Source organism: Mesoplodon densirostris, chromosome 16, assembly GCF_025265405.1.
Source record: "Mesoplodon densirostris isolate mMesDen1 chromosome 16, mMesDen1 primary haplotype, whole genome shotgun sequence".
Taxonomy (NCBI): domain Eukaryota; kingdom Metazoa; phylum Chordata; class Mammalia; order Artiodactyla; family Ziphiidae; genus Mesoplodon; species Mesoplodon densirostris.
In genome coordinates this window covers 27,683,353-27,706,444 of record NC_082676.1, presented here as the reverse complement: position 1 = coordinate 27,706,444, position 23,092 = coordinate 27,683,353, and the positions used below count along the sequence as shown (strand labels likewise).

General features: G+C 47.1%; 1 protein-coding gene across 4 annotated transcripts; it reads left to right on the top strand.

The window, feature by feature from the left end:
- The first annotated feature begins 3,140 nt into the window (after positions 1-3,140).
- On the top strand, positions 3,141-23,067 carry C16H20orf96 (chromosome 16 C20orf96 homolog). Of its 4 annotated transcripts, XM_060078951.1 has the most exons (10): positions 3,141-3,329; positions 3,902-4,019; positions 11,932-12,044; positions 16,470-16,628; positions 17,105-17,204; positions 18,117-18,274; positions 18,355-18,456; positions 18,619-18,705; positions 19,430-19,548; positions 22,725-23,067. In XM_060078951.1, exons 2-10 carry the CDS (start codon positions 3,992-3,994, stop codon positions 22,783-22,785), a joined length of 927 nt encoding a protein of 308 aa, XP_059934934.1. In that variant the 5' UTR covers positions 3,141-3,329; positions 3,902-3,991; the 3' UTR covers positions 22,786-23,067. The 4 variants fall into 4 exon arrangements, with proteins under 4 accessions (XP_059934934.1, XP_059934933.1, XP_059934935.1 ...); XM_060078950.1 differs by lacking the exon at positions 3,902-4,019; XM_060078952.1 differs by lacking the exons at positions 3,141-3,329; positions 3,902-4,019 and adding an exon at positions 4,027-4,105.
- The last annotated feature ends 25 nt before the right edge of the window (positions 23,068-23,092 follow it).

The window sequence follows — 23,092 nt, the reverse complement described above, 5'->3', positions numbered from 1 at the left end:
CAGCCTTTGCCAGTATGACCTCCTCTTAACTAATTACATTTGTAACCACCCTAGTTCCAAATAAGGTCATATTCTGAAACTCTGGGAAGGACATGAATTTGGGGGGAACACCATTCAACCCAGTGCACTGTTGACTGCTTAGATGCAGAGCAATGACACACAGCACTAGCCCCAGGGTCTGTAGTTTGTTCAGATGATGAAAAACTCAACTTACCACAAGGTTATCTGCCACTGCCCCCATGAAGCCATGTTTGTCTGCAAAGCCAAGCTTGGCCTGGCAACTCCAAGTCACCCCAGGAAGTTATGCTCACACTTAGGACTGGATAGGATTTGAAGAGGGAACAGAGACAACTGAAGAATAGCATCCATGTGCAACAAGAAGACAACAGAGAGATGAGACCTGGAAGTGAATTCAATGTTGTTCTTTCACATGTAGCTTTCATTAGAATGTTTTTGGCCTGAAAGTACCAGAAAACTCAACTCACAATGGCACACTCAATAAGGTGATTTGTTATTTAATCTCCAGTACTTTCTAGATAGGTGACAGGATTGGTTAACTTAATGACTCAGCATTGCTATTAAGGAACAGGTTTCTTCAACTTTCTTCTTCCATTTCCAGGATGTCCTCTTCAGCTAACTGTCCTCACAGTCCCACAATTCCAGCAATGTCACACAGATATGATGATGTCTAGTAATAGACAAGGAAATGTTTTTCTGCAATGTCTTTTTATAAAAGTGTGATGACAGTCTTTCCCCAAAGATGCTGAGTAGACTTCCCACCCTGTCTCCTTGGTCAGACTTTTATCCCATGCCTATGACCAAACCTGTAATGGCAAGGGAAATGGGCCCACCAAGCCTAGCTCAGACCAATCATGACTACCAGAGCTGGAACTGGAGCTGGAACTGGGGCTGGGGCTGGGACTGGGACCTGCCTCCTCTAAAGCAAGTGAGCACCTGAACAAGATGAGGGTCCATTAGCTGGGATGAAGGGGAGGAATGGCTGTTGGGTAGACAACCCCCCAGGTCTACCACATATTGCTACCTCTTACTTCTTATCGGTTTCCTGGCAGAGCTTCCCTGCTGCAGTGCTGTGGCTCTGCAAATGGGGTGCCTGACATAGTGATTCCCTCAGCCCTAGGGGCAGCTGGGAGGGTCTTGAATGGCCAGAGTATCCATGCTGATTGCTTTTGCCATAGCAGTCCCTTCTGTTGACCACAGCGTGCAGTGCTATTTATAACATTTTCCTATGATTTTTAGGAGGGGGAGAAGGTTGGGAGCTCTGGCCTTGTGTTCTATAGTAACATTCCCCTATTGAAGTGTGAGTGCTTTCAAATTATTTGCTCCCTCCAATTTATTTTTTAAACTGGAATGCACTTTAAAATCTGTTCTCTATCTAGCAAATCTGGGGTGTGGGGAGAGAACTGGAGTGGGGTAAGGGTGGGAGCTGGTACTGTAGTCCCAGAGTGAAAGTGGGGTATATGTTTGTACGGGTGGTGGTAATAGTAAGCGGTCTTATTCCAGATTACTTTGAAGGCATTGCTGACAGATTTGGTTGTGGGATGAGGATGAGTCAAAAGATGAGTTAAGAATGACTGCGGGGGAATTCCCTGGAGGTCCAGGTCCAGTGGTTAGGGCTCCGCACTGCAGGCAGCATGGTTGATCCCTGGTGGGGGGAAATAAGACCCCTCATGCCGTGTGGTGCGGGAGAGTGGGGGTGGAGAATGAAAAAGAATGACTCCAGGAAGAGAGTTGCCACTTTGAGTTGGGGAAGAATGCTTTTGGGGAAATATTCAGTGTTAGAGTTGCCTCTTAGGCGCCCAAGTGGAGATGTTGAGTAGGCAGTTGGATGTATGTGTCTGGAATTCGATGGAGGCTAGAGAAGTGAGTCTGGGAGGCATCTAGAGTTGGCATCTGAAGTCACAAGACCGGAAGGGAGCACAAATGTAGTGAGAATGGACAGAGAAAAAGAGAGGGCTCGGTCTGAGTCCTGGGGCGACCTGGGAGCAAAGGGAGAAGAGGAGAAACCAGGAAAGGAGAAGAGAAGTAGGTAGGAAGCAACACAAGAGAGTGGTTTGCTGGACACCAGTTTAGAAAGTGTGTCAAGGAGGGAGTGATCCGTTGTGTCAAATGCTGCAGACAGGCTAAGATGAGGACTGAGAGGTGACCGTGGGGATTAGCAAAACGGAGGTGACTGGTAGCGTTGACAAGGGCAGTTCCAGAGGAGAGGTGGAGGGTAAGCCTGACTGAACAGGCAGAAGGGAATGGGAAACAGTAGGCAAACCTCTCTAGAAGTTTTGCTGTAAAGTGAAGCAGAAACGGGAGGGTAGCTGGATGCTAAGTGGTCATTTTTTTTAATAGGAGAAGTTAAACTATGTTGGTAAAGCGATGAGAATAATACAGAGGAAAGGGTGATGGAGAAAACGGGAATTGCCCGGGGAATTTCATAGAGAAAATGAGTGAGGACAGGATTCAGTGCACAATTGTAGGAATCGGTGTCAGTAGGCAGTTTACACATAGTCTCAGGAGGGAGGCATGTAGGTGGGTAAATGAAGTGATGTGAAATTGTGAGTTTACTGAGCCCCATGATTTTCCTCGTAAAATAGGAAGCAACGTCATTAGCCAAGAGTAAGGATGGAGAAGGAATTGATGGAGGTTTGCTGAGAGGAGAAATATGACATAATTCTTTAGCATGATAGGCTGGGCCAGCTGAGGGGAATTTGAAACCACGATGAGAAGAATGTGGAGAGAGCTACTTTTTCCCTTGCGATATTCGTTCCTCTAGGCGTTCGGTAGTCTGCGTCCGTTTCCTTGGAGACCAACACAGGCAAGAAAGCGGCAGGTCTCGCTGGGAAGTTTGAGTGGCCTTGGTTACCGCGCGACCCACGCTGAGACAAGGAAGTTGGAGAAGCCAAACAAATAGGCATCCCAAAAGATCGGGGGCCCAACGCCTCCGGACTCTTCTTCCATTCTCCCTAATGGCGCGCGTCTTTCCGAAACACGTAAAAGGCGTATGGAGGGGCTGTGGACCGCGCATGCGTGCGCCCAACCTATCTCTGGCTGGGTACTCTCCGGGTGTTGTCCCAAGGTCTTTTGACCCCGCCCTCCCCCCGCCCTATCTCCCTAGCCCCGCCTCCCCCTCGAGCTCGCCAGCTCCTGCTTGGCTTGTGTCCCCTGGTGGGTGAGGTTTCGGCTTCGAGACCCCATGCCAGTTTCACGTTTGCTGCTTGCATCCCGTGGGTTGGGAATGATGGGAGTTCTTTCCCGCCCCAACACTTTCCAGACTCAACCACGCTGGGATTTGCTCCACAGTCCCCCAGTTCCAGGTTCTGGTGAGTCCAAGAGGGCTAGGGAAGGTATGTGGGTGGGGCTTGCTGACCCTGGGCTTGCAGTCAGCTTGCTCTCAACGCCCACGGCTGTGACTGTCCTGGGCAATAGAATCCAGAAACCTGAATTCCAGGCCCGGCTCTGTCATGCATTTGCTGTGGGACCCGGGGCGTGGCTCTGAAGCTCAGTTTTCTCACCACCTATCAGGATGTAAGGGTGTATTATGCTGCTCTCTTATTTATCTCTGATTGCTTTCCTGTTGGGTCTTCTCCATGCCTTCTGTTTCTCGCAGTTCTTAGCACCTCCCAGCCGATGTGCTTAGTAAATTCTGGCTGGCTGCTGAAAAAGTGATAGCTAACACTTATGGAACACTTACCACATGCTTTACAAATATCATCTTTTGGAATTTTTGTACCAACCTGTGGAGGTAGCTTTTATAATTAGATCCAGTTTACAGATGAGAAAATTGAGGCTCGGAGAGGTAAATCCACTTGATCAAGGTCACAGATATCTGTAAGGGGGGAAGCTGGGATTTGAGCCCATGAGCTCTGTGACTGATTTGTGTTATGTCTGGTAGGATAATGTTCCACGGCAGCGGTCCAAGCAAAGAGCCAAGCCATCTACTCTGTCTCCAATCCCACGAACTGTCAACACTAAGAAAAGCAAAATGAAGACCTGGACTACCGTTCAGCCAGGTGGGCAGAGGCACTTGGGTGCTGGTGGAGTTGGTGACAGGATGGAGTGGATGCTCTTGGCCGTTGGTGACAACATTTATATCAGGGTAGGCTAACTGCTATAACAAACCATCCCCAGATATCAAGTATTAATACAGAAACATATTTCTCATTTATGTCGAAGTACATTTGTGGATCTAGCGGGGAGGGAGTAATCTTTTTCACGTGATCATTCAGGGATCTAGGCTCATTCACCTTGTGGCAATGACATTTTTTAAGGCCTTGAAGTCTTCTGCTGGGTACTTTTGCATCCTGCAGAGAGAGAAGAGAGAGAGCAGGAGTATGGATGATCCTGCCCTTTCTTTTTCAGGGCACAGACTTGAAGTGATACACATCACTTCTACTCATATTCCAGTGTCCATAACTCAGTCACATGCCTACCCTTAACCACAAGGGAAGATGGGAAACATAGTCCAACTATGTGTCCAAGAGGAAAAGAAAACAGGGTTTGGTGAACTTGGGATAATCTCTGCCACATCACTGTCATGCCTTCCAGGGGAGTTCTGAGGCCTTGGCTCAGGCAGACATGGGTTCAGACCTTCGTTCTGACATCTGCTGTCTTGGGAAAGTGAGAGAGATGAATGAGTTTTTGTTTTCTCATTTGTAAAATGAGGACACTAATCCTTACCTGATAGGATTGTTGTGAGAATTAAATGAGAAGATCTGTGTAAAGCATTGTTATTCAGACCCAACACTCCTTTTAATGACAAATATTACAAATATTTTTTTTTTTTTTTTTTTCTTTTTGCGGTATGCGGGCCTCTCACTGTTGTGGCCTCCCCCGTTGCGGAGCACAGGCTCCAGACGCGCAGGCTCAGCGGCCATGGCTCACGGGCCCAGCCGCTCCGCGGCATGTGGGATCCTCCCAGACCGGGGCACGAACCCGTATCCCCTGCATCGGCAGGCGGACTCTTAACCACTGCGCCACCAGGGAGGCCCTATTACAAATATTTTGTAATATTCCTTTAGTATCCTGAAATAAACTTTATAGATAATATAACCTACATACATATATAATTTTTAAATATTAATTTAATGCCATAACTGTAAAGGAAATGGAAAGTTATTTATAGTTAAATAAAGTATATTTCAGTATGTAAATGCTCAGGATGGAGTCCACTAGAAGACATTAGAAAGTCTTCAGAAGCTTACTCATAGATGTGGAGTCATGGTGAACATAACAGTTGCAAATGCAGAGTGACACACGGTGGGAAATCAGGGACTCAAAATACCAAGAGGGATTTTTCATTGCAACTGTGATTTCCAAAGTGGTGCCCATCTCTTGGTAAAGTTCTAAACAAAAAAAGCACAATCTTCCCTTGATTGTAGCTGCTTTCTTGGAAAATTCAGCATTATAGTAAAACCCTGAAAAATATTCTTTGTGGCTATATGTAAAACAGAGTCAGGTTCTGGGATCAGATTGTTATAAATAGGGGTTTTACCTATGTCATATCTAGTAGGACTTAGGAGAGTAATGCAGGACAGGAGAATTCTATGTTCTATGGGGTTGTCCTGTTCTGGGGGATGTCTCGTGTCCCTGGCCCCCACCTACAGATGCCAGTTGGGCCCCCAATGAGAACCCACAGATCCCCCCCTGCCAATATATCTAAAACACCCCTGTTGAGAGTCATTGATATAAAGTGATGAGCACAAGACCTGGTGGTAGTGACTGAATTTTTGTCTTTGGTCCTAGACCCTATTCAAACAGCATCTACAAGGAAACTCTTGCCCTTTTCTTTCACTGGGGAAGCAGTGAGATACGTAAATGACACACCCACAACCAGAACAAGAGCAGTTACCATATACCAAGCACTTACTATGTGCTAGATACTGTTCTCAACACTTTACACCTATCACTTTATTTAATCTTCCCAACAACCCCATGAGGTGAGTGCTGTTGTTATCACCTCCTCTTACAGATGAGGAACCTGAGGCACAGACAGGTGTAACTCCCAAGGTCACAGGTAGGAGGGGCACATCCAGGCTGTGATATTTGGCAGTTTGGCTCCAGGACCCACAGTCAACTACTGGAGAAATGAAGTAAAAAATAAATATAAAATGTAAAACAGTAAAACTTTTAGAAAAAAACATAGGAGAGAAAAATCTTTGGGACTGATGGCCAAGTGAAGAGTTCTTTGACTTTACACAAACAGCTGGATCCATAAAAGAAAAATGAAATAAATGGACAAGTTGGACTTCATCAAAATTTAAGACTTTTGTTCTTTTAAAGACTCTGTTAAGAGTATGAAAAGACAAGCTACAGACTTGGAGAAAATGTTTGCAAACCACCTATCTGACAAAAGACTGCTTTGTAGAATATATTGGGAACCCTCAAAACTCAATAGAAAAACAATTCAGTTAGAAAATGGGCAAAAGACATGAAGAGGATTTCACCCAAAGAGGAAATACACATGGTAAATAAGCACATGAAAAGATGTTCAACATCATTATCCATTAGGGCTATGCAAATTAAACCACAATGAGGTGTCACTGCACACCTATCAGAATGGGTAAAATGAAAAATAGTAATAACACCAAATGTTGGCAACGAGGAGAAACTGGGTCATGCATACATTGCTTGTGGGAATGTGAAATGGAGCCGCCATTCTGGAAAAGAATATGGCAGTTTCCTATGAAACTAAACACACATTTCCCATAATGATCCAACAATTGCACTCTTGGGCATTTGTTCCAGAGAAGTGAAACTTATGGTCACACAAAAACCAGTGCAAAAGCATATCCAAAAGGATAAAATACCTAGGAATAAACCTACCTAAGGAGACAAAAGACTTGTATGCAGAAAACTATAAGACACTGATGAAAGAAATTAAAGATGATACAAACAGATGGAGGGATATACCATGTTCTTGGATTGGAAGAATCAACATTGTGAAAATGACTATACTACCCAAAGCAATCTACAGAGTCAGTGCCATCCCTGTCAAACTACCAAGGGCATTTTTCACAGAACTAGATCAAAAAATTTCACAATTTGTATGGAAACACAAAAGACCCCGAATAGCCAAAGCAATCTTGGGAAAGAAAAATGGAGGTGGAGGAATCAGGCTCCCAGACTTCAGACTATACTACAAAGCTACAGTAATCAAGACAGTATGGTACTGGCACAAAAACAGAAATAAGATCAATGGAACAGGACAGAAAGCCCAGAGATAAACCCACACACATATGGTCACCTTATCTTTGATAAAGGAGGCAAGAATATACAGTGGAGAAAAGACAGCCTCTTCAATAAGTGGTGCTGGGAAAACTGGACAGTTACATGTAAAAGAATGAAATTAAAACACTCCCTAACACCATACACAATAATAAACTCAAAATGGATTAAAGACCTAAATATAAGGCCAGAAACTATCAAACTCTTAGAGGAAAACATAGGCAGAACACTCTATGACATAAATCACAGCAAGATCCTTTTTGACCCACCTCCTAGAGAAATGGAAATAAAAACAAAAATAAACACATGGGACCTAATGAAACTTCAAAGCTTTTGCACAACAAAGGAAACCATAAACAAGATGAAAAGACATCCCTCCAAATGGGAGAAAATATTTGCAAATGAAGCAACTGACAAAGGATTAATCTCCAAAATTTACAAGCAGCTTATGCAGCTCAATATCAAAAAAACAAACAACCCAATCCAAAAATGGGCAGAAGACCTAAATAGACATTTCTCCAAAGAAGATACACAGATTGCCAACAAACACATGAAAGGATGCTCAACATCACTAATCATTAGAGAAATGCAAGTCAAAACTACAATGAGGTATCACCTCACGCCAGTCAGAATGGCCATCATCAAAAAATCTACAAACAATAAATGCTGGAGAAGGTGTGGAGAAAAGGGAACCCTCTTGCACTGTTGGGGGAAATGTAAATTGATACAGCCACTATGGAGAACAGTATGGAGGTTCCTTAAAAAACTAAAAATAGAACTACCATACGACCCAGCAATCCCACTACTGGGCATATACCCTGAGAAAACCATAATTCAAAGAGTCATGTACCACAATGTTCATTGCAGCTCTATTTACAATAGCCAGGACATGGAAACAACCTAAGTGTCCGTCGACAGCTGAATGGATAAAGAAGATGTGGCACATATATACAATGGAATATTACTCAGCCATAAAAAGAAACGAAATTGAGTTATTTGTAGTGAGGTGGATGGACCTAGAGTCTGTCATACAGAGTGAAGTAAGTCAGAAAGAGAAAAACAAATACCATATGCTAACACATATATATGGAATCTATAAAAAAGATAAAAGTTCTGAAAAACCTAGGGGCAGGACAGGAATAAAGATGCAGACGTAGAAAATGGACTTGAGGACACTGGGAGGGGGAAGGGTAAGCTGGGACAAAGTGAGAGAGTGGCATGGACATATGTACACTACCAAATGTAAAATAGATAGCTAGTGGGAAGCAGCCACATAACACAGGGAGAGCAGCTTGGTGCTTTGTGACCACCTAGAAGGGTGGGATAGGGAGGGTGGGAGGGAGGGAGACACAAGAGGGAAAAGATATGGGGATATATGTGTATGTATAACTGATTCACTTTGTTATAAAGCAGAAACTAATACACCATTGTAAAGCAATTATACTCCAATAAAGATGTTAAAAAAAAAAAAGATGATGTGGTGTGTATACACACACAGACACACAGGAATACTACTCAGCCATAAAAAAGAATGAAATAATGCCATTTGCAGCAACATGGATGGGCCTAGAGATTACCAAACTAAGTGAAGTGAATCAGAAAGACAAATATATGATATCATTTATATGTGGAACCTAAAATATGATACAAATGAACTTATTTACAAAACAGAAACAGACTCACAGACATAGAAAATAAACTTATGGGGGCTTCCCTGGTGGCGCAGTGGTTGAGAGTCCGCCTGCCGATGCAGGGGACGCGGGTTCGTGCCCCGGTCCGGGAAGATCCCACATGCCGCGGAGCGGCTGGGCCCATGAGCCATGGCCGCTGAGCCTGCGCGTCCGGACCCTGTGCTCCGCAATGGGAGAGGCCACAACAGTGAGAGGCCCGCGTACCACAAAAAAAAAAAAAAAAAAAAAGAAAATAAACTTATGGTTACCAAAGGGGAAAGGTGAGTGTAGAGATAAATTAGAAGTTTGGGATTAGCAGATACAAACTACTATATATAAAATAGATAAACAACAAGGTCCTACTGTATAACATAGGGAACTATATATAAACTTGTTGTTTATTACAACAATATCTTGTAATAAACTATAATGGAAAAGAATATGAAAAGTATATATATATATATATATATATATATATATATATATATAACTGAATCACTTTGCTGTACACCAGAAACTAAGACAACTTGTAAATCAACTGTTCTTCAATTTAAAAAAGTGAAAAAAAAAAAAAGTGCATGAGAGTTTCAGAGTAGCCTTATTCGTAATACCCCCAAACTGGAAACAATCCAGATGTCCTTTAATGAGTGAGTAGTTAAACAAACTATGGTGGGCTTCCCTGGTGGCGCAGTGGTTGGGAGTCCACGTGCCAATGCAGGGGACACAGGTTCGTGCCCCGGTCCGGGGAGATCCCACATGTCGCGGAGCGCCTGGGCCGGTGAGCCGTGGCCGCTGGGCCTGCGCATCTGGAGCCTGTGCTCCGCAACGGCAGAGGCCGCAGCGGTGAGAGGCCCGCGTACCACAAACAAACAAACAAACAAACAAAAACTATGGTACATCCATTCCGTAGCATGTAGTACTGTTCAGCAAGAAAAAGGAAAGAACTTTTGATACATTCACTAACTTGGATGAATCTCCAGAGAATTATGCTGAGTGAAAAAAGCCAATCTCAGAAGTGACATACTGTATGATTCCATTTGTATAACCATCTGGGAATGACAGAATTTGTAGAAATGGAGAACAGATTAGTGATTGACAGAGGTAGGGGGAGCATGGAAGGGGAGGGAAGTGGGTGTGGCAATAAAAGGCAGCACGAGCGATCCTTGTGGTTGTGGAAATGTTCAGTCTTTCAATGTCCTGGTTGTGATATTGTACTTAGTTTTGCAAGATGTTACGGTCGGGAAAAATTGGGTTAAGGGAACATAGGATTTCTCTGCATTATTTCTTAAGTAAATGTAATCTGAATTTATTTAAAAATAAAAAGTTTAATTACAAAAAAGATAAATCACGCCTACCACCATTAATGAAAAGAAATACTCCTTATTAAAGCGACAAATCTTCCTAAGTATTTAAGTTCAGCTTACAAATGTTATAATTTTTAAAAACCCTTGTGAAGGGGGTTTTGGAAGTTGGTTAATTAAATTCTCCTAAATCGTTTAAGCCACCTTTAAAATTTAATATATTCACTTTCATTTTCAAAAAGCTCACTTGTTCTGATTAACAAAACCATTGGGTATTTAATGTAATTCTTGTATATCTAATAAATAAACTTCTAAATATGGATAATCTTATGTTCATTTAAAAGTTGTGGTAATTTGGGCCTCCCTGGTGGTGCAAGTGGTTGAGAGTCCGCCTGCCGATGCAGGGGATACGGGTTCGTGCCCCGGTCTGGGAGGATCCCATATGCCGCGGAGCGGCTGGGCCCGTGAGCCATGGCCGCTGAGCCTGCGCGTCCGGAGCCTGTGCTCCGCAACGGGGGAGGCCACAACAGTGAGAGGCCCGCATACCGCAAAAAAAAAAAAAAAAAAGTTGTGGTAATTTATACACACTTAATAAGAGTGTATTAAACCTTTCAACTTAAAACAAATCTAAATCAAAATCTCACTTACACATTTTAAATTAGAACCAAAAATTAATCTATTAATCACTCCATCTCTCAAACAATACAATTAAATACCAGATACATACAGATAATTCATAACTTTAACACAAAATTACTCTAATTTTACTTTGTCACTTCAACACTTAATACTAAATTAAGGATATTGATCCATAAAAGAAATAATATTTTTCAAAAATGAACTGGGTTGCACCTCCAACAGAGATGTTGGCAGGGGCTGACAAGGCAGCAGCAGCGTTTGTGATGATGATCTGTGTGATTTGCCTCATAACTGCGCAGGACGCATGGAGAGGAAGCAGGGGTTCTCAGAACATGCCCTCCGAATGCCTTCTTCTGATCTGAATTATTTTCGTGTACTTCTCATCCGGCAGGACCACAGCTTTTACAGGTGTTCCGGAGACAGCTGGTTAGCATTTTGCACGGCTCCTGTGCCTTTATCTGATGCTGTGGTCCTGATCCCAATTCTCAGGTCATTGGTAATAACAGTGACAACTAGTATTTATATTTAGCACTGAATGTGGGTTAGGCACTATTCCAAATACTTTATAGTAACTTCTTATTTAATTTCACTACAACTCTGTGAGGTAGGCATGATGATTACTTCTGTTTTACAGATGGGAAAGCTGAGGGACAGAGAGGTCATGTGACCTGCCCAAGGTCATATAGCTAGTAGAAGACAGAATCCAGATTCAAACCCAGGTTGTCTGGTTCATTAGTTGTTGCTATTAACCCTTACCCCTTCTGAGCTTGCCCCCGGCCAGCTTGGTGGGAGAGATTGGGGATGTCTGGCCATCTCCTGCTGCTACCCCTCTCCTCCCCTCTGTTTAACCCCACAGTCACTGTGGTATGTGGAAGTCTCCTGGGCTTCTCTGTCCTTTATAACAAAGCTCAGAGTGGGGCCTGGGAGCTAACTGATGGATGTGAGCTTCATTCCTCAGTCTCACTGTCGTACATTATAAGGACATGAGTGGATGGCATTGAGGTCTCTCATGGCTGGTGCATTCCCTGGGACCTGACCCCAGACCTGCCTCTACCCTCACACTCTCTCTGTCCTTTCCTATACCCTAGGGTTGCAATCCAAGCCCACCTTGTGGATGACAAGCCAGCCGAGGGATCCACTAGAACTGCGCAGAGGAAAGTTGGACCCGGGGAAGACACAGAGCAAAATCCAACTAATGAGAGTATGACGAGCATCTTTCCACAGGCACCAGGGCCCAGGGCAGGGGGCGGGGGATGGCGATAGCAAACACGCACTGAGCATTTCATGGGTGCCTGACTTGACCCCTCCTCCTCACAGCAACCCCGTGGGCACGCTTATCATCATCCCTCTTCTACAGATGGGGAAACCGAGGTGCAGGGGGATGACACAGACCACGCAGCTAGAAAATGCAGTACCAGGGGTCAAAGCCAGTTAGGCAAACAGCAGTTTGCCTTTGTTTTTGTATTTTTTGGCTGCGCTACAAGGCATGTGGGATCTTAGTTCCCTGACCAGGGATCGAACCTGTGCCCCCTGCATTGGGAGCACAGAGTCTTAACCACTGGACCACTAGGGAAGTCCCTTGCCTTTGTGTTTAAGACTCAGGAAAATGATCAGAATCACTTTTTTTTTTAACATTAATGACTACAATGCATTAAAACATGAAATATATGAACATCTATAAAAGAACAAATAAAACCAACTTGCTGTTCACCTTTGGAGGATCACAGGGAAACAAATCACTAATTTTTTTTTTTTTACTTAAAACTATAGAAATTTATTGTCTCACAGTTCTGGAGGCCGGAAGTCCAAGATCAAGGTGTTGGCAGGACTATGCTCCCTCTGAGCAGAATCACTTTTTATTTTACTGCATTAGGAACACAATTTAGTGGCTTGTTCATTTTAAAATTTCCAGTAAATTAGCCTTTCATGGAATACAGTGCATCTTAAAGCAAGGCTTAGGAGCTTACTATTAAAAAATTTCACATCAACTAATAGAACTTTTGAAAATTGATTTTCTTATCATCCACTGTTTTTTTATGGCTTCTGAACATTGTTTCAAAGTATTTGAAATGACTAGAAGAAGAGGGGGCTTTTGTGTCCATAGGAGAAAGTAAAATACCAAATACTATAAATACTACAAAATACTATAGAAGAATTCTTAACTTCTTCAGGAAAGTTTTTAATATGATGAGTCAATGAACAATGACTGTTATATAAAGGAATAGGGGAAAATGTATTTGCCTTGAAACCTTTTTTTCCCTTTAACCTTCAATTTTGCAAAAATGGTTTAGAGGCAGCCCTGCGTTTGTAAAGTAGGAACTCATATTTCTGATGTTATTTTTATCCTGACTTTAGAAGGGTTTATGTGTTTTTGTTTGAAACATGAACTTGGACAATTGGCTCTAAAAGTTGTGCTCCTAACGAGTTCCTAATACTGTCTCTTGTAATCATTCATTTGTTTAGTCAACAAATATTTGAGCACCTACTATGTGCCAGACCCTGTTCTAGGTGTGGGGATTCACCAGTGATGTGGCCTCTGACCTTAGGGAGCTCACATTCTACTCGGGGAGACAGACAATAAGTAAGACAGATAAAAATGTAATATGTGTAGTGAGGGTAAGAGCTATGAAGAAGTGTAAAATAAGGTTAGGGGCTAAAGAGGCACAGAGGGTGGAGTAGCCATGACTGTTTTAGGAGGGTGGTCAGGGAAGGCTGCTAAGGTGGTGACATCTGAGGGGGAATGTTCCAGGCTGAGGAACTGGAAGTGCAAAGGCCCTGAGGTTGGTGTGAGGTCAGTGATGGGCCAGGTGATGAGGAAGAAAGATGGTGGGCTGTGGGGGGAAGGAGATAGCTTGTATACAGCCCTGTAGTCCATGATTAGGCTTTGTGTTTGTATAGAGTAAGGCAGGAAGACCCTGGAGGATTCTGAGTAGAGTGGGGATATGATCTGACTTAGATTTTCACAGGAGTCCTTGGGCTGCTGCTGCTGTGTGCAGAATGGGCTGTGGGGACAAGGGGGAAACAGAGCAAGGGAGCAGAAGTGACTCAGTTGGTTTGTTCTTGGATATGAAGTAGGATCCTGACTCTGCCCCTCAGCCTTAGGACAGTCACTTATTCGATCAACAACTCCTGAGAGAATGCCTATGATATGCCAGGCACCAAGCCGGGTGTTGGGGACACAGCCATGAACACGGCCCTTAGAATTGGTGCTATGATGGAGCTTATACTTTAGTGGGGAGACACATAATAAATGAATTAAAACCCCCAAAGAATAGTACTCATCAGTTTATTCAACCCATACTTATGGAGCTCCAGGCACTGTCCTGTGTGCTGGAGATACCTGTAGCTGTGATAAAACAACCAAAGCCCCTGCCCTCCTGGCTGTAAAATTCTAGTTGAGTAGACAGACACGAAACAAGATAATAAGAAAAACATGTTATGTTTGGTAGTGATGAGTCCTAGGAGAAAAATAAATTGGGAAAAGGGGAGACATAATTACAAACTGTAATTATGTAATTACAAATTGGGTAAGGGTCAGGACCGACACAAAGCAGGGTTTCTACCCTAGAGCTGGTGGTCAGGGAAGATCCATTTCTAGAGCAGAGGTCATTAATTCTACACTTTATCAGAATCACCTGGGAGTGGGGCTCAGTGGGCCCGAGACTCAGAGACTGGCATTTTTCACAAGATGCTTCTGGTCCCTGTGGGCCATATTTGGAGATGTTTTGGTCTGGAGATGTGAAGGCAAGATGGTGGAGTGGCTAGGAGCCCAGACTTCAAGGACAACGGCTCTGCGATGTGTGACCTTGGGTAAGGTACTGCATCCCTCTGACCCTCAAGTTCTGCTTCTCTAAAGTGGGGATAATAATAGTCCCAAGTGGACTTCCCTGGTGGCGCAGTGGTTGAGAGTCCGCCTGCCGACGCAGGGGACACGGGTTCGTGCCCTTGTCCGGGGAGATCCCACATGCAGCGGAGCAGCTGGGCCCGTGAGCCATGGCCGCTGAGCCTGCGCGTCCGGAGCCTGTGCTCCGCAACGGGAGAGGCCACAACAGTGAGAGGCCCGCGTACCGCAAAAAACAAAAACAAAAACAATAGTCCCAACTGAGGTAGTGCGTGGGAAGTGCTTAGCATACTTTAGAGTTCATAATAAGTACTCTATGCATTTGCACTATTACTCATTATTGTGTGAGGAATATGGCAGCTGAGGGCTAGGAAGAGGTAGTTTCTAGCAAAGGACAGAGAAATGAAGAACAGAAGGAATAAAGAAGAGAGCACATAGTCTGGCAGAGGTGGAGGGTGAGAACCGGTGAGAATGATGACTAGTCACTGAGTGTGTGAGGCGCGCCACTAAGTGGCTTGATTGTGAATATTACCTCATCTGTTTTTTATAGCAGCAGCTCTCTGAAGCCGGTATTAGTTTCCTAACATACGGAATGAGTATAGCAGGGTTCTGGGAGGCTGACTGACTTGCCCAGGTTCCCTTAGGTGGGAAGTGGCAGAGCTGGCATTTGAACCAAGGTGTGTCGAGGCCTAACATCCAAGTGTTTATTTTTTTGCGGTACGCGGGCCTCTCACTGTTGTGGCCTCTCCTGTTGCAGAGCACAGGCTCCGGACGCGCAGGCTCAGCAGCCATGGCTCACGGGCCCAGCCGCTCCGCGGCACGTGGGATCCTCCCGGACCGGGGCACGAACCCGCGTCCCCTGCATCGGCAGGCGGACTCTCAACCACTGTGCCACCAGGGAAGCCCACATCCAAGTCTTGATCCCTGTGAGGTTCAGCCCACCTTGCAGCTTTAGGCCCACTCAGTTCCTCATCTTAGTGTAGTGGAAAGATAGACATTGGGAGTCAGAAGTCTGCCTTTCGAGTTCCGGTGCCACTACTTCCTGTCTGTGCAACTTTGGGGCAGTCATGTAACCTGCCTGAACATCCACCTATCAGTAAATTAGAGCTGGGGAACATAGGGTTGTTGGAGGGTAAGCTGATACCCTGAGCCGCCTGCTGAGTGAGGCGCCCTCAGCAGTTGTTCTTGTTATTATTATTGTAGGTTATGTGTACCTGCTTGGGGGCCCTTAGGCAAGTCCCTTAATCCCTTAGAGGCTCATTGTTTTCCCAGGGGCTTTTGTATGAAACAGTCCTCACCCAGCTCCGCTGCCTGATGAGAAATGGTAGCGATTATCATCCACTCTGCCTCTCCTGCTTCTTCTCCAGACAAGGCCCGTCTCCTCGGCCATCTTCTTTCCTACTTGGGCGTTTTCTATTATTGCTAGTACTATATAGTTCATCGAGTCTAAGAAGCCATTGATAATAAGGCGTACCTTTATCTTAATTACCCACTAATAAAATATTTGTCAATTAGACTGTAACACGCCACCAACTGTAAGATATATCCCCACCTCAGAGTGTAAAATTATGGGAAAATGGGTGTTTCAGAAAGGATGAAATAATTCAAGGTGCTCTGACCCGCAGACAATGGGGAACCGCCGCCCAGCTCGGGTGGCATTTACCAGTCGAGGCCACAAGGGGGCGGATTGCGGCGGGAGGGAAGTGGTCCCTAGGCTCCCGGAGGTTCCGGCCAGTTCCGCGCATCACGGAACACTGCCCCCCTTCCCTGTTCCTCCGCTTGCAGACGATGCTCAGGAACCGGCAAGCCGCGCACCAGGAGCTCTGCGATCACGAGGACTTCCTCACCAAGCTCTGTGGGCAACTGATCAAGACCATCCAGGACACGGACGACAGCTCGGCCCTGAAAGTGCGGGGGATGCTGCAGCAGGAGGACGTCTTCTTGGTGAGCCCCCTCCGTGGCCCCGCAGCCCTGCCTCTGCCCTGCGTTGCGGTCCAGCCCGCGACGCCGCCCTCCTGAGCGCTTGGGCGCCCTCTCCTGCTTTCTCCTGGCCTCTCCCGGCCCGTTGCGCAAGCTGCCTCCTCCATGTGGAGGATACATCTCTTACACACTCCGCCGCCCCCCCCCCGCCCCCCGCCCACCTACCTGGGCTTTGGAATCAGACTGGGGGTGTGGGGGGGTGGGGACTCATCCCCATCAGCACTTATTAGCTGGAAGACTTTGAGTTAACCTCTGAGCCCTGAAAAACTGGGGCACAACAGCACCCACCCCGAAGAGTTGTGCCTGGCACACAGTATGTGTGGGGTTGGGTTTGGAGACTCCTCTGAGGAAGTGCTGAGTCCTCTGACAGTCCGTGCTTTGGCCGCACCAGTGGAGGCTTGGGGTGAGCTGACCCCCCTCCCCGCCCCCCACTCCCACAGACCATCGCTGACATCTTGGAGTACTCAAACAAGAAGAAGCTGCACCAGATGAAGTGTGAGCTTCAGGAATGGGAGGAGAAGGAGGAATCCAAGATACACAGTAAGAATCCCTGGGGCGGACTCCCTGACCCTCACCTGGCCCTCTGGGCAGGTCAGCTGCTGGGCATTCCCCTTGCACCTCCCTTTCAGAAACCATCAGGCCCATCACCTCCCTTCTGAGGCCGATGGGACTGCTAAGATGCACAGCTGACAGCTTACTTCTCAAGCACTTAGTGCCTGCAGGCCCTACGTGCTTTGTTTTTATGGGCTCACTCTCCATCATTCCGACTACCTGTAAGGCAGGGAAGTTTTTCTTTTCTCCCATTTTACAGATGAGGCAACTGAGGGTAAGGGAAGTGAAGTAGCCGGTTGAAGGTTACACAGCTAGGAGCCAGCATCCAATCTCAGCCTCCCTCTTTCTTGCCAGGGTCCCTCTGGGAGTCAGTGGCTGGAACAGGTCACTGGCCACAGACCTGCTGAGCCTGTGGTTTCTTTCCCCTGAGCAGACTAGAAGCCTTCTGAGGGGAGGGGCGGTGTGTCAGGCAGCCTTAGATGCTGGGGATCCCCTCCATGGAGGGTGGCAGGATAGACTGTCTTACTCCTGCCCTGGTCATGTCTCGGGAGGCAGTGTTGCCCCATTTCACTGGGCTCATTGCTTTGGGAGCGTGTGTATGAGGGGACTGAGGTCCAGAGAGGGAGGGTCTTGGTGAGGGTCATGCAGTGGCAGTGGCAGAGCCGGGGCTTGCCAAGGGATTTGGCACTGGGATAGTTTCTTTCCTACCCAGCATTGCCTCTTCTCCTGTGAAGGCAGAGAGCTCTCTAGGGGCTTAACTGTCCACCACCTCCTAGCCTTGTGTGAACCTGCTTCAGCCCAGACCCCAATTCATTGGTCAAGGAGAGCTTTGCCTCTTGGGTCTCCCCAGAGGGGTTCTTGAGGGAGGGTCCTGCCTTCTGTCCCTCCTGATCTCTTCAGACCTGGAGCAGCAGGTGGAACAGCTGGATGCCAAGATCGAGAAGGTCCATAAGAAAGTGAGCTTCATGAGCACTTACATGGACCGTGAGTATCCCATCAAGTCGGTCCAGGTTGCCAACCTTGTGCACCAGCTGCAGCAGGTGAAGGACAGCCAGCAGGTAGGTGAGCCCATGGCCTTGCCTCACCAGACCATGTGGGAGGCAAGGCTGGTGACCAACACCCTCCTGCTGACCCCCAGGATGAGCTGGATGACCTCAGTGAGATGTGCAGAACGGTCCTGGCATCTATGTCCAACCAGATTCAGAATAAGAAAAAAAACCTACTGAGGTCTCTGGTGGTGGTGAGTAGCCAGCCACTGTGGCAGGTATCCAGGTCCTGCCCCCAGCCCTGCTTTTTTCCCTGTCCTCTGCCTCCAGGTCCCCCCCCCACACCCACCATGCTACCCAGTGCATGGTAGCCCCTGGGGCCAGACTTGGGGGCCAGACCTCTCCTTCCTCTGCAGAAAATCCAGCATGCTCATCAGGAAGCGCTCCTGCAGAAGACTTGGAATAGCCAGGTCATACTGAAATACATGGACAAGTTCCGAGAAGTGAGTGGGCAGCAAAGGTGGTCGTCACCCCTGTGCTAGAGCAGGAGGGTGGGTGGTCCCCAGGACCTGTGGGAGTCAGGCTTGTCCTGATCTGGCGCTCATCAGGTCTCTGACTCTGGTGTTAGCCTTCCTCCTTGGCAATGCCATTAATGCCACTTGTCATTCATCTGAGAAGGGGATTTGTTCTGGCCTAGGGTTTGCCTCATTAACCAACACCACCAGCCATGACCCATCAGCAACATCACCAAGCATCACCACACGACTGTCACTTTAATTTCACTACCCAACCCCGGTCTTCACCTCTTTAATTCTTGTCATTGACCATCACTCATGACCAGTGTTAATGAAGTCCACCATCACCATCCTCTCGCGGTAATTTCCGTTATCTTGCACCTTCATCAGTTATCCGAGTGAATGGCCTTCATCGTCTCCACCAGCCCCCATTAATTCTCACTGTCAAGCGCTGCCACCCATTTGCAACCTGTCTCCATTCTCCACGATCCCCTCACCCTTTCCAGCACCATCAAACATCGTCGGTAACTTGTGAGCCAGCCCTGCCCTGCACAGCGAGGACCCCCCTCTGGAGTCCAGAAGTCCCAGTGACAAAAGTGACAAAGCCCAGGCCATTTCTGTAGATGAATGAGGAATAATCCTTGTTCATTTTGCCCTTTTCTCCCTTTGGTTGGAGAATGTTTCGTTTCTCACTTTCCCCTGCTCTCCTCAGTTTATAGACCATTTTGAGGAGGAAATACCCATATTAAGGGCTGAGATGGAACAGCTCCAGTTTCAGATCTTGGAACCCCGAGAGACTGTATTTGCGGACATTCTGCTTCGGAGATCCAAGTATGTGATCCTTGTGTAGCTACCTCTTAAACTAGCCATGCTCTGGACTCGAAGAAGCTCTCTGGTCTCGGGGAAGGCAGCCTGGTGGAGAAGGCAGGAGGCTGGGTTTTTGCCTTGGCTCTGCCACTGACTGTGTAGCAGATGTGACCTTTCCCATCTTTGGGCCTTAGTGTCCCATCTCTGCACAGCAGGCTGAGTTAGGTAATCTCTCTGGACGCTTCCAATTCCAGATTCCATGTTTCAACCAAGTGGGTGCGCCCCTAAGCTCTTGGGGTGTTCAGGAAGACAGTGTTGAGTGGGGTGGTCGGCTCCAGAGAAGAATGGCCTGGAAGGCACACTGCAGGGAGAGAAGGGTATTCTCTCTGTGGGGCCGAATTCTGGGGCCCAAAGGAAGGACTTCCCTCCTTCCAAAACCAGTTCTCTGCCTGCCCTCCCTTGGGTCAGGCCCTCTGGGTCTGAGGGTGAGGATCCCACCAGGCCACGCCTCTCTATGTGGGGCAGATCTTACCATCTGCAAATTATTTTTCTTCTTCTTAGCTTCTATGTCTATCTCCTTCTCTTCCTCTCCCTTTCCTTCCTCCTCCTCTACCTCCTATTCTTCATTCTCCTCTTATTTTCCTTAAAAAGTACTGTCAAATTTATGATGTGCCTATGGAGCGCCAGGCACGGTGAGCGCAAGCAACCCTTGGCTCTGCCACCATGGAGCCAAGGAGGGGATCAGACATTAATGGATAACGAGCCACCGACAAATGTCCCGTGGCAACTGACCCCAGAGCTGCTGAGGCAGGTATGGATGTGGCGCTGGCAGAGCGTAGCCCGGACAGGGAGGAGGCTGGAGGGTCAAGAGAGGTTCCCCTGAGAATGTGACAGTTTAAACCAAGGTCTGAAGGATGATGCATAGAAGTTCACTGGGCAAAAGGGGCTGAAGGGAGAACTGAAGGAAGAACATTTCCAGGTGGCGGTGCTGGCATCTTGGGGGGTGTGGTGAGTAGGCACCGTTGTCCTTATCTGAGCTCTGAACACATTGAAATAAGACTGAAAGGGGCAAGGCAGACATGGGCCAGACTCTCACTTTTATTCTGATAAAGTGAATTTTAGAGAATGTATCAACAGCTTCTATCTCCAGATATGTTGGCTTCTGAATACTGAACCCAGAATCAGGCAGATCGAGCTCCTTAGTCAGCTGTGTGGGGGCAGAGGAGAGTGTAGTCCTTGCAGGCGGCTCGTTGCTGGGAGAGAACAGGGCAGGGCCACCCATGCCCCATCCTATTCTCCAGACTCACTGCTCAGCTCGTTGTACCCCTTTCCAGGGCCAGAGTGAGTAGAGAGGCCGGGGCAGTATGCCTGCCGAGGCCCTTCCACGGGCAGGGAGACACCAGGAATGGGAGAAGCGTTCTCCTCCTAAAAAGTGGGAATGGCGCATCCCTAGGCAGAGCTTCTCCAACCAGAATGTGCACAGGAATCACCTAGAGATCTCGTTACAAAGCAGATGCTGAACCGGTAGGTCTGGAGTGGGGCTCGGGAGTCAGCATTTCTACGAAGCTCCTGGGTGAGGCTGATGCTGCCAGTTCCTGGATCACAAGCCGAGCAGTGAGGCTGTGCAGGATGTGTGGTAGGAGGGAACTTGGCGTTTACCAGGAGCTGAATGAAGCTGGAATGCAGAGGGATGGGGAGAGTAACGGGGTAGGAACCCCCGTGCAGGGCTCGGTAGACCCAGGGAAGAGTTTGGTACTTGACCCTGAAAGCAAAGAAATTGTAAGCTGAGTGGTGACATCAGATTTGCATTCCAAGAAAAGTCACTTTGAAAAGAGGGTGGAGAAGATATTGGAGAGGGGCCAGAGGAGGTGCTGGGAGTCTGGTTGGGTGTGCCGGCAGTCGTGTGTGTAGGGGGTGGCTTGGCCACGGTGGTGGCAGAAGAGAGAGGAGAGATGGATGGAGCGGAGAAGTATTGAAGAAGGTAAATCCGTAGGCCTTGGTGATATTTGGATGTGGAAAGTCAAGGACACGGAGGTGTCAAGAATGACCCCTGGGATTCTGGCTTTTGTAACAGGGTGGGTAGTGGTGCCAGATCCAGAGACAGGGAAGGCTGGGGCCGGGGGGTGAAGGATGCTTACGCAGGTCAGTCAGCAGTTGACTGGGACACTGAGTTTAATTTACAGAGACCTCAGCGTGGAGCTGTCAGGTAGGTAGTTGGGGGTATGAGTGTAGGTATCAGAAGACAGATATTGACTGGAGATGGAAATTTGGGCATTGCCAGTACAGAGATGGATTTATTTTTTTTACAATTATTTTGAACAATTTCAAATATACAGAAAAGTCGAGAGAGTATTATAATGAATACCCAGTTACCCATCTAGATTTAGAAATAGTTATATTTTTTGCCATATTGGCTTCATCTTCATTTCTTCCTTTTTCTTTCTTCTGAAATGTTGTAAATTGCAGACATCCTGACATTTCATGTCTAAATCCTTCAGCGTGCGTCAGTGTGTACCATGAGAGTGGGTGAGAGAATTGGGAGGGAGAATGTAATCCTGGAACCTTGTAAATGTTCGTGCTGGTCACTGAGCTGGGAAAATAGTGCAGATGGGAACCCACTGCTCATGCTACTTTTATGGAAAGGATAATGCCTGTTATTTACTGAGCACTTATTACACGCTGGCACGGTCTCATTTAATCTTCCCATCGGTGACTGAAGGTGGACCCTCCCCACTTGACAGATGAGGAAACGAGGCTCGCCTGGGGTCTGTCACATAGTGAGTGCTTGTTACATAAGTGCCCAGTGAAGTCCAGAGGCTCAGAGGGGAGAAGCAGTTTGCTCAAGGTGACACAGAGTTAGGCTTCCAAACCAGTCATCCTGACTCCAGAGAGCGCGCCCGTCCTGAGGGGCCCCAGCACTTCAGAGCTGAGCTCTTGTTTCCTCTTGGCCTCAGAGCTCTGTGGGGCAACATGAGTCGTGCCAAACCAGTTCCTTTTCCATTTTGATGTGTGTGTGTGCGTGTGTGTGTATGTGTGTGTGTGTGTGTGTGTTTGCTGTAAGGTCACAGGTTGTGTTTTGGGCTCCCCAAGCGAGTACCAATGTTCTAAAGAGCAGGACTCCTCTGAGGCCGTGCTCCCCTACCTGCAGCTCTGGCGCCCCTGCTTGGTGTCTCACACCCCTCTTTGCTGTTTCCTACCAGGTGCACCCCTGACATGGACATCAACCTCAACATCCCTGTGGAAGAGCTGCTGCCCTTCTAGATGGCGGGGCCGTGGGCCACCCCTCCCTCCCTGGTCTCTTCCCCACACCCAGAGCCTTGAGTTCTCTCTTTCCAAGACCACATCCCCATCCAGACCCTGGTCTGCAGTTCCTTCCTTCCTCATACTCCCTCCCTCCCTCCTTTCCTTCCTGGAGTTCTTCCTTTTTTCTTTCCGCTTCCTGCGTCCCCCTCTCCCTCCATTCTTTTGGTTGGTGCTGCTACTTGAGCCAGGTAGGAATTCCTAGTCAAGTCCTTTTTACCAATAAAGCTGGGTTTGCCTTTGCTCTTTGCCAGTGCCTGGGGCTTCC

What these genes read in the sequence shown, in the direction of transcription:
- C16H20orf96 (XM_060078950.1), top strand. Translation starts at nt 3,203, where the DNA reads ATGCCAGTTTCACGTTTGCTGCTTGCATCCCGTGGGTTGGGAATGATG. An exon ending in TCCCCCAGTTCCAGGTTCTG is followed by an intron (nt 3,330 to 11,931) that starts GTGAGTCCAAGA and finishes CCTATACCCTAG; the next exon opens with GGTTGCAATCCAAGCCCACC. An exon ending in ATTCTGCTTCGGAGATCCAA is followed by an intron (nt 19,549 to 22,724) that starts GTATGTGATCCT and finishes GTTTCCTACCAG; the next exon opens with GTGCACCCCTGACATGGACA.